The following is a 13946-nucleotide window of genomic DNA, read 5'->3' as shown; positions in this document are numbered from 1 at the left end:
AGCATAACATGATGCCAACACCAAAATGGGTGCCCGGTCAGAATGGGTTAACTAACTAACTAACTAATTAACTAACTAACTAACTAACTAATTAACTACCTAACTAACTAATTAACTAACTGACTAACGTACCAAGAACACAGTTATATTCATGACTCGCCCTCCTCACCTTGAGCGAGGCGTTCCACTCCCGACAGAACCCGGCATCAGGGAAGTCCTGGGGCAGACTCAGCAGGCACTGGACCCGGCTCCGGTACTGACTGAACGTGTGGCCGTTCAGCAGGTGGATCTGACGGTGAGAGAAACGAGACTTCACGCGTTTCTCAAACAACTCCAGAACATCCTGGATGGACGGGGGGGGGGGGGGGGGAAGAGAGAGAGAGAGAGAGAGAGAGAGAGAGGGAGAGAGAGAGAGAGAGAGAGAGAGAGAGAGAGAGAGGGAGAGAGAGAGAGAGAGAGAGAGAGGGAGAGAGAGAGAGAGAGGGATGGATCATTTCTCTATATTGTGATAGTAATCATTGCTATAGAGTGTTTGTTCAATAACAGTGTCTGCCTGTCTCTCCAGCTCTTTTGCAAAAACAAAATGAAATAAGAAGATTTTCATGGAATTAGAGAACCCAGGAGAACAATCATTGGTCTTAAATCTAACCCATCAACTCAGGGGCGGTCATTCCCAAATACAAATCGTCCATTGTGAAATGATGAGCTAAAACGTAAAACGCCTGCATGTCACTGGTATCAACAACACGCCAACAACATGTTACTGGTATCAACAACACGCCAACAACATGTTACTGGTATCAACAACACGCCAACAACATGTTACTGGTATCAACAACACGCCAACAACATGTTACTGGTATCAACAACACGCCAACAACATGTTACTGGTATCAACAACACGCCAACAACATGTTACTGGTATCAACAACACGCCAACAACATGTTACTGGTATCAACAACACGCCACACCCCCCACCTGCTTCTTCAACCCATCCATGACTGCAGAGTGGCTGTGTCACTTTGAGAAGCCCAGTAACGAGGGCCACCTGCCTGTCTGGCGCCCGTTCCTGTCTTTGCATTGACTTTGTGTGTAATCGCGCCGCTCTAACCGTCCAAGTCTGAACCATAGACTGTCAAAAATATGGACAAAGCGTTCCCCGGGTCTAACATGGACGTAAAATGAAGCCTGTTATTCCTGCACTGTAAGTCGCCATCTTTCTAGATCCGTTTGGGCCCAGCTGGCCATTGGCTGGCTCCGTTTGGGCCCAGCTGGCCATTGGCTGCCCAGACAACGAGGCGGGACTTCCCCCCTTCTTCTCCGTTGGTTTTTATTTTGACTCGAGTGGGTGGGGACTCCCGATCATAGACTGTAACGGTAGCCACGCCCCTCAGAACATACGCGACTTTATGGTCATTTATTTTATAAATGGGACCATAATTTTCCAAAAAGAATATTATGACATTAGAAATGAGACTTTAAACTAGTGACTGGAAGCAGAAAGTATTCATGACCATGTTTATTAAGGTAATACAGTCTAGGTGAAGTTGGGCCCAAATACATGGACTTCTATGGGGCTATGGTTTTTTTTGGGTCCAGTGACAGCGCCACAACAGGCCATTATATGAACTTTCAGGAGTTTCAGGCTTCCTTCCTGGTCTGAACGCACCTTGAGGTGGTGCAGTTGAGGGTTACCAGTCTGCATGTGGATATATCCTAAGGAGGGGAGGTGAGAGGGTTACCAGTCTGCATGTGGATATATCCTAAGGAGGGGAGGTGAGAGGGTTGCCAGTCTGCATGTGGATATATCCTAAGGAGGGAAGGTGAGAGGGTTACCAGTCTGCATGTGGATATATCCTAAGGAGGGAAGGTGAGAGGGTTACCAGTCTGCATGTGAATATATCCTAAGGAGGGAAGGTGAGAGGGTTACCAGTCTGCATGTGGATATATCCTAAGGAGGGGAGGTGAGAGGGTTACCAGTCTGCATGTGGATATATCCTAAGGAGGGGAGGTGAGAGGGTTACCAGTCTGCATGTGGATATATCCTAAGGAGGGGAGGTGAGAGGGTTACCAGTCTGCATGTGGATATATCCTAAGGAGGGGAGGTGAGAGGGTTACCAGTCTGCATGTGGATATATCCTAAGGAGGGGAGGTGAGAGGGTTACCAGTCTGCATGTGGATATATCCTAAGGAGGGGAGGTGAGAGGGTTACCAGTCTGCATGTGGATATATCCTAAGGAGGGGAGGTGAGAGGGTTACCAGTCTGCATGTGGATATATCCTAAGGAGGGGAGGTGAGAGGGTTACCAGTCTGCATGTGGATATATCCTAAGGAGGGGAGGTGAGAGGGTTACCAGTCTGCATGTGGATATATCCTAAGGAGGGAAGGTGAGAGGGTTACCAGTCTGCATGTGGATATATCCTAAGGAGGGGAGGTGAGAGGGTTACCAGTCTGCATGTGGATATATCCTAAGGAGGGAAGGTGAGAGGGTTACCAGTCTGCATGTGGATATATCCTAAGGAGGGGAGGTGAGAGGGTTACCAGTCTGCATGTGGATATATCCTAAGGAGGGAAGATGAGAGGGTTACCAGTCTGCATGTGGATATATCCTAAGGAGGGAAGGTGAGAGGGTTACCAGTCTGCATGTGAATATATCCTAAGGAGGGAAGATGAGAGGGTTACCAGTCTGCATGTGGATATATCCTAAGGAGGGAAGATGAGAGGGTTACCAGTCTGCATGTGGATATATCCTAGAGCCCTGCAAGCCCGTCGGGTACCGACGGGGCCCGGCCCGGCCCACCAAAACGGGCCGGGCCCGGGCCGACTTTGTCACTGCCAAACGGGCCGTGACATATTAATATTAATTTTCCGATGTGAATTTCACCCATGCAGACTGGACTTGCTTCCGCAGCGCGGCAGCATGCTGCTGTCTGCTCCATAGTGACGACGTGACAATAACCCCTCCACAGTGTCCACACACACGCACACACACACAAGCACACTAAAATCTGCATGGTCAAAACTATAAAGACTTTGAAACAACGTGTTTTACATTCTATCTCTCTCGCTCCGCGCCTAAACTCTCGTCCTCTCTCTCTCCTAATTATTATGCAGCGCAGCTGTACACACACACACTGACACACACACACACACACACACACACACACAGTCACACACCGAGTACTAAGTAAGTGTAGGTCTAGGCTACGGCTCTCTGACAGAATTCATTTCAGGAGATTCGCAGTCCGCACTCCGCAATAAAAACAAATTAAATACTGCGGGAGCATTATTACCACACAAAGTTGGATTTGTACATTGCAGAAACTGCAGATACATAACGTAAGTGTTCTTATTATTGTCCGTCTACTCTGGGTTTTATAATGCAGCGTGAGTCCGCGATAGCCGATCTGCAAGCTCACAACGCGTTGCGCTGATTGACAGTGCACGTGCAGCAGCTACTATATAAAACTATAATTAAGTAGGCTACTTTTTAGTGTGATGTCTGTGTGTTATTGACTTCTTGTTCCTTAATGTGGGTTTATCAGAGCGATATAGTGCAGCTGTGAGTCAGTAGCTGCTGCTGCTGCGTCCGTGCAACAAATGTGCACCAATAAAGCGGCCGCGGCGCGCATGCTATAGAAATAGCGTAATAAAAAATAAAAAATGTTGGGCTTTTGGGCCGGGCCCGGGCCTATTCTGGACTTGACCAACGGGCTTAGGGCCGGGCGGGGCCTTAACTCCACGAGGGAAGGTGAGAGGGTTACCAGTCTGCATGTGGATATATCCTAAGGAGGGAAGATGAGAGGGTTACCAGTCTGCATGTGGATATATCCTAAGGAGGGAAGGTGAGAGGGTTACCAGTCTGCATGTGGATATATCCTAAGGAGGGGAGATGAGAGGGTTACCAGTCTGCATGTGGATATATCCTAAGGAGGGAAGGTGAGAGGGTTACCAGTCTGCATGTGGATATATCCTAAGGAGGGAAGATGAGAGGGTTACCAGTCTGCATGTGGATATATCCTAAGGAGGGGAGGTGAGAGGGTTACCAGTCTGCATGTGGATATATCCTAAGGAGGGGAGATGAGAGGGTTACCAGTCTGCATGTGGATATATCCTAAGGAGGGAAGGTGAGAGGGTTACCAGTCTGCATGTGAATATATCCTAAGGAGGGAAGATGAGAGGGTTACCAGTCTGCATGTGGATATATCCTAAGGAGGGAAGGTGAGAGGGTTACCAGTCTGCATGTGGATATATCCTAAGGAGGGAAGGTGAGAGGGTTACCAGTCTGCATGTGGATATATCCTAAGGAGGGAAGGTGAGAGGGTTACCAGTCTGCATGTGGATATATCCTAAGGAGGGAAGGTGAGAGGGTTACCAGTCTGCATGTGGATATATCCTAAGGAGGGAAGGTGAGAGGGTTACCAGTCTGCATGTGGATATATCCTAAGGAGGGGAGGTGAGAGGGTTACCAGTCTGCATGTGGATATATCCTAAGGAGGGGAGGTGAGAGGGTTACCAGTCTGCATGTGGATATATCCTAAGGAGGGAAGGTGAGAGGGTTACCAGTCTGCATGTGGATATATCCTAAGGAGGGGAGGTGAGAGGGTTACCAGTCTGCATGTGGATATATCCTAAGGAGGGAAGGTGAGAGGGTTACCAGTCTGCATGTGGATATATCCTAAGGAGGGGAGGTGAGAGGGTTACCAGTCTGCATGTGGATATATCCTAAGGAGGGAAGGTGAGAGGGTTACCAGTCTGCATGTGAATATATCCTAAGGAGGGAAGGTGAGAGGGTTACCAGTCTGCATGTGAATATATCCTAAGGAGGGAAGGTGAGAGGGTTACCAGTCTGCATGTGGATATATCCTAAGGAGGGAAGGTGAGAGGGTTACCAGTCTGCATGTGGATATATCCTAAGGAGGGAAGGTGAGAGGGTTACCAGTCTGCATGTGGATATATCCTAAGGAGGGAAGGTGAGAGGGTTACCAGTCTGCATGTGGATATATCCTAAGGAGGGGAGGTGAGAGGGTTACCAGTCTGCATGTGGATATATCCTAAGGAGGGGAGATGAGAGGGTTACCAGTCTGCATGTGGATATATCCTAAGGAGGGAAGGTGAGAGGGTTACCAGTCTGCATGTGGATATATCCTAAGGAGGGAAGGTGAGAGGGTTACCAGTCTGCATGTGGATATATCCTAGAGCCCTGCAAGCCCGTCGGGTACCGACGGGGCCCGGCCCGGCCCACCAAAACGGGCCGGGCCCGGGCCGACTTTGTCACTGCCAAACGGGCCGTGGGCCGGGCGGGCTCACGCGCCGTTATATTAATTTTCCGATGTGAATTTCACCCATGCAGACTGGACTTGCTTCCGCAGCGCGGCAGCATGCTGCTGTCTGCTCCATAGTGACGACGTGACAATAACCCCTCCACAGTGTCCACACACACGCACACACACACAAGCACACTAAAATCTGCATGGTCAAAACTATAAAGACTTTGAAACAACGTGTTTTACATTCTATCTCTCTCGCTCCGCGCCTAAACTCTCGTCCTCTCTCTCTCCTAATTATTATGCAGCGCAGCTGTACACACACACACTGACACACACACACACACACACACACACACACACACACACACCGAGTACTAAGTAAGTGTAGGTCTAGGCTACGGCTCTCTGACAGAATTCATTTCAGGAGATTCGCAGTCCGCACTCCGCAATAAAAACAAATTAAATACTGCGGGAGCATTATTACCACACAAAGTTGGATTTGTACATTGCAGAAACTGCAGATACATAACGTAAGTGTTCTTATTATTGTCCGTCTACTCTGGGTTTTATAATGCAGCGTGAGTCCACGATAGCCGATCTGCAAGCTCACAACGCGTTGCGCTGATTGACAGTGCACGTGCAGCAGCTACTATATAAAACTATAATTAAGTAGGCTACTTTTTAGTGTGATGTCTGTGTGTTATTGACTTCTTGTTCCTTAATGTGGGTTTATCAGAGCGATATAGTGCAGCTGTGAGTCAGTAGCTGCTGCTGCTGCGTCCGTGCAACAAATGTGCACCAATAAAGCGGCCGCGGCGCGCATGCTATAGAAATAGCGTAATAAAAAAATAAAAAATGTCGGGCTTTTGGGCCGGGCCCGGGCCTATTCTGGACTTGACCAACGGGCTTAGGGCCGGGCGGGGCCTTAACTCCATATTTTAGGCCCGTGCAGGGCTCTAATATATCCTAAGGAGGGAAGGTGAGAGGGTTACCAGTCTGCATGTGGATATATCCTAAGGAGGGAAGGTGAGAGGGTTACCAGTCTGCATGTGAATATATCCTAAGGAGGGAAGGTGAGAGGGTTACCAGTCTGCATGTGGATATATCCTAAGGAGGGGAGGTGAGAGGGTTACCAGTCTGCATGTGGATATATCCTAAGGAGGGAAGGTGAGAGGGTTACCAGTCTGCATGTGGATATATCCTAAGGAGGGAAGGTGAGAGGGTTACCAGTCTGCATGTGGATATATCCTAAGGAGGGAAGGTGAGAGGGTTACCAGTCTGCATGTGGATATATCCTAAGATGAGAGGGTTACCAGTCTGCATGTGGATATATCCTAAGGAGGGAAGGTGAGAGGGTTACCAGTCTGCATGTGAATATATCCTAAGGAGGGAAGGTGAGAGGGTTACCAGTCTGCATGTGAATATATCCTAAGGAGGGGAGGTGAGAGGGTTACCAGTCTGCATGTGGATATATCCTAAGGAGGGGAGGTGAGAGGGTTACCAGTCTGCATGTGGATATATCCTAAGGAGGGGAGGTGAGAGGGTTACCAGTCTGCATGTGAATATATCCTAAGGAGGGAAGGTGAGAGGGTTACCAGTCTGCATGTGGATATATCCTAAGGAGGGAAGGTGAGAGGGTTACCAGTCTGCATGTGGATATATCCTAAGGAGGGAAGGTGAGAGGGTTACCAGTCTGCATGTGGATATATCCTAAGGAGGGGAGGTGAGAGGGTTACCAGTCTGCATGTGAATATATCCTAAGGAGGGAAGGTGAGAGGGTTACCAGTCTGCATGTGGATATATCCTAAGGAGGGGAGGTGAGAGGGTTACCAGTCTGCATGTGAATATATCCTAAGGAGGGAAGGTGAGAGGGTTACCAGTCTGCATGTGGATATATCCTAAGGAGGGAAGGTGAGAGGGTTACCAGTCTGCATGTGAATATATCCTAAGGAGGGGAGGTGAGAGGGTTACCAGTCTGCATGTGGATATATCCTAAGGAGGGGAGGTGAGAGGGTTACCAGTCTGCATGTGAATATATCCTAAGGAGGGGAGGTGAGAGGGTTACCAGTCTGCATGTGGATATATCCTAAGGAGGGGAGGTGAGAGGGTTACCAGTCTGCATGTGAATATATCCTAAGGAGGGAAGGTGAGAGGGTTACCAGTCTGCATGTGGATATATCCTAAGGAGGGGAGGTGAGAGGGTTACCAGTCTGCATGTGGATATATCCTAAGGAGGGAAGGTGAGAGGGTTACCAGTCTGCATGTGGATATATCCTAAGGAGGGAAGGTGAGAGGGTTACCAGTCTGCATGTGAATATATCCTAAGGAGGGGAGGTGAGAGGGTTACCAGTCTGCATGTGGATATATCCTAAGGAGGGGAGGTGAGAGGGTTACCAGTCTGCATGTGAATATATCCTAAGGAGGGGAGATGAGAGGGTTACCAGTCTGCATGTGGATATATCCTAAGGAGGGAAGATGAGAGGGTTACCAGTCTGCATGTGGATATATCCTAAGGAGGGAAGGTGAGAGGGTTACCAGTCTGCATGTGGATATATCCTAAGGAGGGAAGGTGAGAGGGTTACCAGTCTGCATGTGAATATATCCTAAGGAGGGAAGGTGAGAGGGTTACCAGTCTGCATGTGGATATATCCTAAGGAGGGGAGGTGAGAGGGTTACCAGTCTGCATGTGGATATATCCTAAGGAGGGGAGGTGAGAGGGTTACCAGTCTGCATGTGGATATATCCTAAGGAGGGGAGGTGAGAGGGTTACCAGTCTGCATGTGAGGCCCAGAACGGCGATGGGAGCCTGGGCAGACTGGGAGACGTCCAGCAGGTTGTAGAGGAGGGTCTGGTTCTTGTGGTGGGCGAACAGGTCAAACTCATCCAGGACAAACAGCACGGGACGACTGCTGCTCCTGTCCCCTGTCAACGACAAGCACATCCGAGGACGATTCTACAAATGCCTTCTAAATCATGACAGTTTTCTGAAAAAACCCATGTTTCTATGTCAGTGGTGCTCAAACATTGTCATGTCAATATGTGTTGTTACAGGGACATCCCCAGAAGCAAAGATTTGAGTAAAAAAAACTTTCGCTCTAAAATAATAATTATAAGATTTGTGCCACATTTTCACGATTAAAAAAAAATAGCAGATCTACAAGCTCATAGTGCCGCACTCGGTGCCGCGCTATGAGCTTGTAGATCTGCTAAAGTATAACATAATGGATTAACGTAGCACCTACCTTTCTTCAACGCCTCTAGGAGGAAGCCCAGATTCTCTGCAAAGCTCCCCTGAAACCAACAGAGACATCATGATCAGTTTATCTGCCCATTTTCAACTCATTGTTTTTATATATGTTGAAACATTGAAGGAAGCATGAGCTCAGTTCGGGGCTCTCCCCAGGGTGGCAGAGGGAGAGTAGTGCCCAGGATTACAGCTTTAGGGCGACTGGCACCGTTGAGAAACAACTGGCACCGTTGAGAAACAACTGGCACCGTTGAGAAACAACTGGCACCGTTGAGAAACAACTGGCACCGTTGAGAAACAACTGGCACCGTTGAGAAACAACTGGCACCGTTGAGAAACAACTGGCACCGTTGAGAAACAACTGGCACCGTTGAGAAACAACTGGCACCGTTGAGAAACAACTGGCACCGTTGAGAAATGGGTTTGAGAACTTAGAGAACAGCCACAGTGTATACATTCCAGGTATTAGTATTATTAAATGAAGGGCACGGTAATATGATAACAATATTTGCATTATTAAAATGAAGGATAAAATAACAAGTTAACAACAACACTCACAAACACTTTGTCACCGACGACATTCTCCAGGTTCAGCTGTCTGGTGATCTCCTTCAGAGCAACTCTGTCATCTGTCTGCAGGAGACCTGCACGCACGCACGCACGCACGCACGCACGCACGCACGCACGCACGCACGCACGCACGCACGCACACACACACACACACACACACACACACACACACACACACACACACACACACACACACACACACACACACACACACACACACACACACACACACACACACACACACACACACACACACACACACACACACACACACACACACACACACACACACACACACACACACACACACACACACACACACACACACACACACACACACACACACACACACACACACACACACACACACACACACACACACACACACACACACACACACACACACACACACACACACACACACACACACACACACACACACACACACACACACACACACACACACACACACACACACACACACACACACACACACACACACACACACACACACTCGGTCTGCTATTTTTTGAAAAATCAAAGAACGACTGACATAGAAACATAGATTTTTCAGAAAAACTGTCAGGATGTAGAAGAACATTTATATAATCTGATCTCAGGTCAGAATGGTAAACTGTCAGGATGTAGAAGAACATTTATATAATCTGATCTCAGGTCAGAATGGTAAACTGTCAGGATGTAGAAGAACATTTATATAATCTGATCTCAGGTCAGAATGGTAAACTGTCAGGATGTAGAAGAACATTTATAGAATCTGATCTCAGGTCAGAATGGTAAACTGTCAGGATGTAGAAGAACATTTATATAATCTGATCTCAGGTCAGAATGGTAAACTGTCAGGATGTAGAAGAACATTTATATAATCTGATCTCAGGTCAGAATGGTAAACTGTCAGGATGTAGAAGAACATTTATATAATCTGATCTCAGGTCAGAATGGTAAACTGTCAGGATGTAGAAGAACATTTATAGAATCTGATCTCAGGTCAGAATGGTAAACTGTCAGGATGTAGAAGAACATTTTTAGAATCTGATCTCAGGTCAGAATTAAAACTGTCAGGATGTAGAAGGACATTTATATAATCTGATCTCAGGTCAGAATGACTTTAATGGGTTAACAGCAGACGTGAGCACCAACCATTGAGATGAACCTGCATCAGGGTCTTCTTCACTTCATCTTCATCCAGCAGCTCTCTCAACACACACTTCAGCAGCTACAGGATGATGTCATACAGTAACAGTACATTAGCATGGTCTACCACGTATGTAATGATGTCATACAGTAACAGTACATTAGCATGGTCTACCACGTATGTAATGATGTCATACAGTAACAGTACATTAGCATGGTCTACCACGTATGTAATGATGTCATACAGTAACAGTACATTAGCATGGTCTACCACGTATGTAATGATGTCATACAGTAACAGTACATTAGCATGGTCTACCACGTATGTAATGATGTCATACAGTAACAGTACATTAGCATGGTCTACCACGTATGTAATGATGTCATACAGTAACAGTACATTAGCATGGTCTACTACGTATGTAATGATGTCATACAGTAACAGTACATTAGCATGGTCCACTACCACGTATGTAATGATGTCATACAGTAACAGTACATTAGCATGGTCCACTACCACGTATGTAATGATGTCATACAGTAACAGTACATTAGCATGGTCCACTACTACGTATGTAATGATGTCATACAGTAACAGTACATTAGCATGGTCCACTACTACGTATGTAATGATGTCATACAGTAACAGTACATTAGCATGGTCCACTACCACGTATGTAATGATGTCATACAGTAAGTACAGTACCATGGTCTTCCCCGCTCCTCTCGGTCCAACGATGAGCACCGAGTTACTCTCTCCATGAACTGCTGTCCTCCTCAACAGCTCCAACAGGTGCCTACAAACACACAGAACTACATTACCCAGAAGCACAGAGTTACTCTCTCCATGAACTGCTGTCCTCCTCAACAACTCCAACAGGTGCCTACAAACACACAGAACTACATTACCCAGAAGCACAGAGTTACTCTCTCCATGAACTGCTGTCCTCCTCAACAACTCCAACAGGTGCCTACAAACACACAGAACTACATTACCCAGAAGCACAGAGTTACTCTCTCCATGAACTGCTGTCCTCCTCAACAACTCCAACAGGTGCCTACAAACACACAGAACTACATTACCCAGAAGCACCGAGTTACCCTCTATATGAACTGCTGTCCTCCTCAACAGCTCCAACAGGTGCCTACAAACACACAGAACTACATTACCCAGAAGCACAGAGTTACTCTCTCCATGAACTGCTGTCCTCCTCAACAACTCCAACAGGTGCCTACAAACACACAGAACTACATTACCCAGAAGCACAGAGTTACTCTCTCCATGAACTGCTGTCCTCCTCAACAGCTCCAACAGGTGCCTACAAACACACAGAACTACATTACCCAGAAGCACCGAGTTACCCTCTATATGAACTGCTGTTCATAATAGTTGGATGAAATTTGTAACCCACTTGAAAATCTATGATCTGTTTGGTAAAGATGTGGTAAAGCTTAGCAACGATTAGGGCGACTGTGGCTCAGGAGGTAGAGCAGGTCGTCCAATGATCCCTGGGTCGGCGCCGCGGTTCGAATCCCGGCTCCTCCTCCTGTCTACATGTGGAAGTGTCCTTGGGCAAAGACACTGAACCCCAAATTGCTCCCGATGTGCTGGTTGGTGCCTTGCATGGCTTCCGCCGCAATCAGTGTGTGAATGGGTGAATGTAATGCACAATCTATGTAAAGTGCCTTGGATAAAGGCGCTATATAAATGCACCATTTTACTATGGCAGCCCCTGTAGAACATTGGCAGGCCAGTGGAACCTACTTGTGTTGAGACTCCAGACCCTCGGGCTGCTCTGGGAGCTGCTGGTGACAGAGTCGTCTCCTCAGTATGGCCTGTGTCTGCAGTGGAGAAGATACAAGCAACACTTCACATTACATTAGCCTTTGCATGTCACGCACCACAGTTTGGGAACCCCTGGTCTAGACAATCCAACCTGTGAGATGCATTCTCCTACAGACAGACAGACAGACAAACAGACCTGTGAGATGCATTCTCCTACAGACAGACAGACAGACAGACCTGTGAGATGCATTCTCCTACAGACAGACAGACAGACAGACAGACAGACAGACAGACAGACCTGTGAGATGCATTCTCCTACAGACAGAGAGGTGTCCTTCCCTTTCCGTTTATCTCTGCTCATTATGACGATGACGACGATGATGATCCACCTGTACACTACTGTACAATACTGTACGCACTGTACTGACGATGATGATCCACCTGTGCAGGACAATAAAACAAGCACGTTACAGTGACATGACGTGCACATCGTTTATCCAAAAGCAACAACGATAAGTGTACATATGGTTGCTGTGGTGATACTGTAAGTGTACATATGGTTGCTGTGGTGATACTGTAAGTGTACATATGGTTGCTGTGGTGATACTGTAAGTGTACATATGGTTGCTGTGGTGATACTGTAAGTGTACATATGGTTGCTGTGGTGATACTGTAAGTGTACATATGGTTGCTGTGGTGATACTGTAAGTGTACATATGGTTGCTGTGGTGATACTGTAAGTGTACATATGGTTGCTGTGGTGATACTGTAAGTGTACATATGGTTGCTGTGGTGATACTGTAAGTGTACATATGGTTGCTGTGGTGATACTGTAAGTGTACATATGGTTGCTGTGGTGATACTGTAAGTGTACATATGGTTGCTGTGGTGATACTGTAAGTGTACATATGGTTGCTGTGGTGATACTGTAAGTGTACATATGGTTGCTGTGGTGATACTGTAAGTGTACATATGGTTGCTGTGGTGATACTGTAAGTGTACATATGGTTGCTGTGGTGCAGAAACAGCTGTCAGCTCCATAACTTCACTTTTATGTGTGTTTTTTGCCCTATACTTCTATAATGTAGCCCTGGTGTTGGAGAGAACGCTGGCCAATGCTCTGGATGTAGCCCTGGTGTTGGAGAGAACTCACTTAAGTACACCTGAGGTATTTGTACTTTACTTGAGTATTTCCAATACTTTTTTTCTCCCTAGTATCCCATTACATCTCAGATCCAAACATTGTACTTTTACTCCACAGGAACCTTTAGTTACTACAATTACAGAGTTAATATTGCACGAACATACATTAACCTTTTCAGCACTAGGTTTCAGCCACTATAATATGAAATATGAAAACGACCAAAGCGTTTTTGGCTTGTCAGTGTCAAACCTCCATCAGGGTCTTGGTGTTAGCATTACGTTATGCTTTAGCTATTTAAAAATAGCAGATCTACAAGCTCTTAGCGCGCCACTCGGTGGCTTGTAGGTCTGCTATTTTTGAAAAATCAAAGACACTTTTAGAATCTGATCTCAGGTCAGAATGGGTCTTGTCAGTGTCAAACCTCCATCAGGGTCCAAAATAAACTTGAAATGGGACAATATATGGGACAGATTCTTCACAATGTACTTTTAAGTAATTGTAATTCTGGACTTTTGCTTGTAACATTGATTGATTGATTGAAATATGTATTTGCAGTTTGCAGAATTACAGTACATTTCCAGCACAACTCAATTACAAAGACTGTTAACTGTGAGTGGACGACCCAGTAAACAAGCATTACACTTGTTTACAAGACTAGGGTCCACCATGTTCAATTCATCAAAAAAACAGTATTTCTACAAGGCAGCATTGATAGTTGACATTCAGTAGTTTTCCCACTACTTATGCTCAGGCGGTGGCTCAGGGGTAGAGTGCCT

General features: G+C 46.6%; 1 protein-coding gene across 2 annotated transcripts in view; it reads right to left on the bottom strand.

Annotated features, from left to right (window-relative positions):
* The window catches only part of orc4 (origin recognition complex, subunit 4), a gene marked incomplete at its 3' end in the record, with an annotated part of 35119 nt that extends 22684 nt beyond the window's left edge, over positions 1-12435 (bottom strand). For both annotated transcript variants that reach the window (XM_083758823.1, XM_083758824.1), the window contains exons 1-8: positions 12325-12435; positions 12006-12082; positions 10947-11037; positions 10247-10322; positions 9077-9162; positions 8514-8562; positions 8042-8193; positions 170-343 (exon numbers count right to left, since the gene is read on the bottom strand). In XM_083758823.1, coding sequence (XP_083614949.1) covers positions 170-343; positions 8042-8193; positions 8514-8562; positions 9077-9162; positions 10247-10322; positions 10947-11037; positions 12006-12082; positions 12325-12387 — 768 coding nt within the window. In that variant the 5' untranslated portion in view covers positions 12388-12435. The remainder of the gene's footprint in view (positions 1-169; positions 344-8041; positions 8194-8513; positions 8563-9076; positions 9163-10246; positions 10323-10946; positions 11038-12005; positions 12083-12324) is intronic.
* Between the last annotated feature and the right edge of the window lie 1511 nt (positions 12436-13946).

The sequence above is a fragment of the Protomyctophum parallelum genome (genome assembly GCF_964188405.1).
Source record: "Protomyctophum parallelum genome assembly, chromosome: 23".
Lineage (NCBI taxonomy): Eukaryota > Metazoa > Chordata > Actinopteri > Myctophiformes > Myctophidae > Protomyctophum > Protomyctophum parallelum.
Note: the sequence above shows the minus strand (reverse complement) of the source record. Positions and strands in the feature narration are given on the sequence as shown.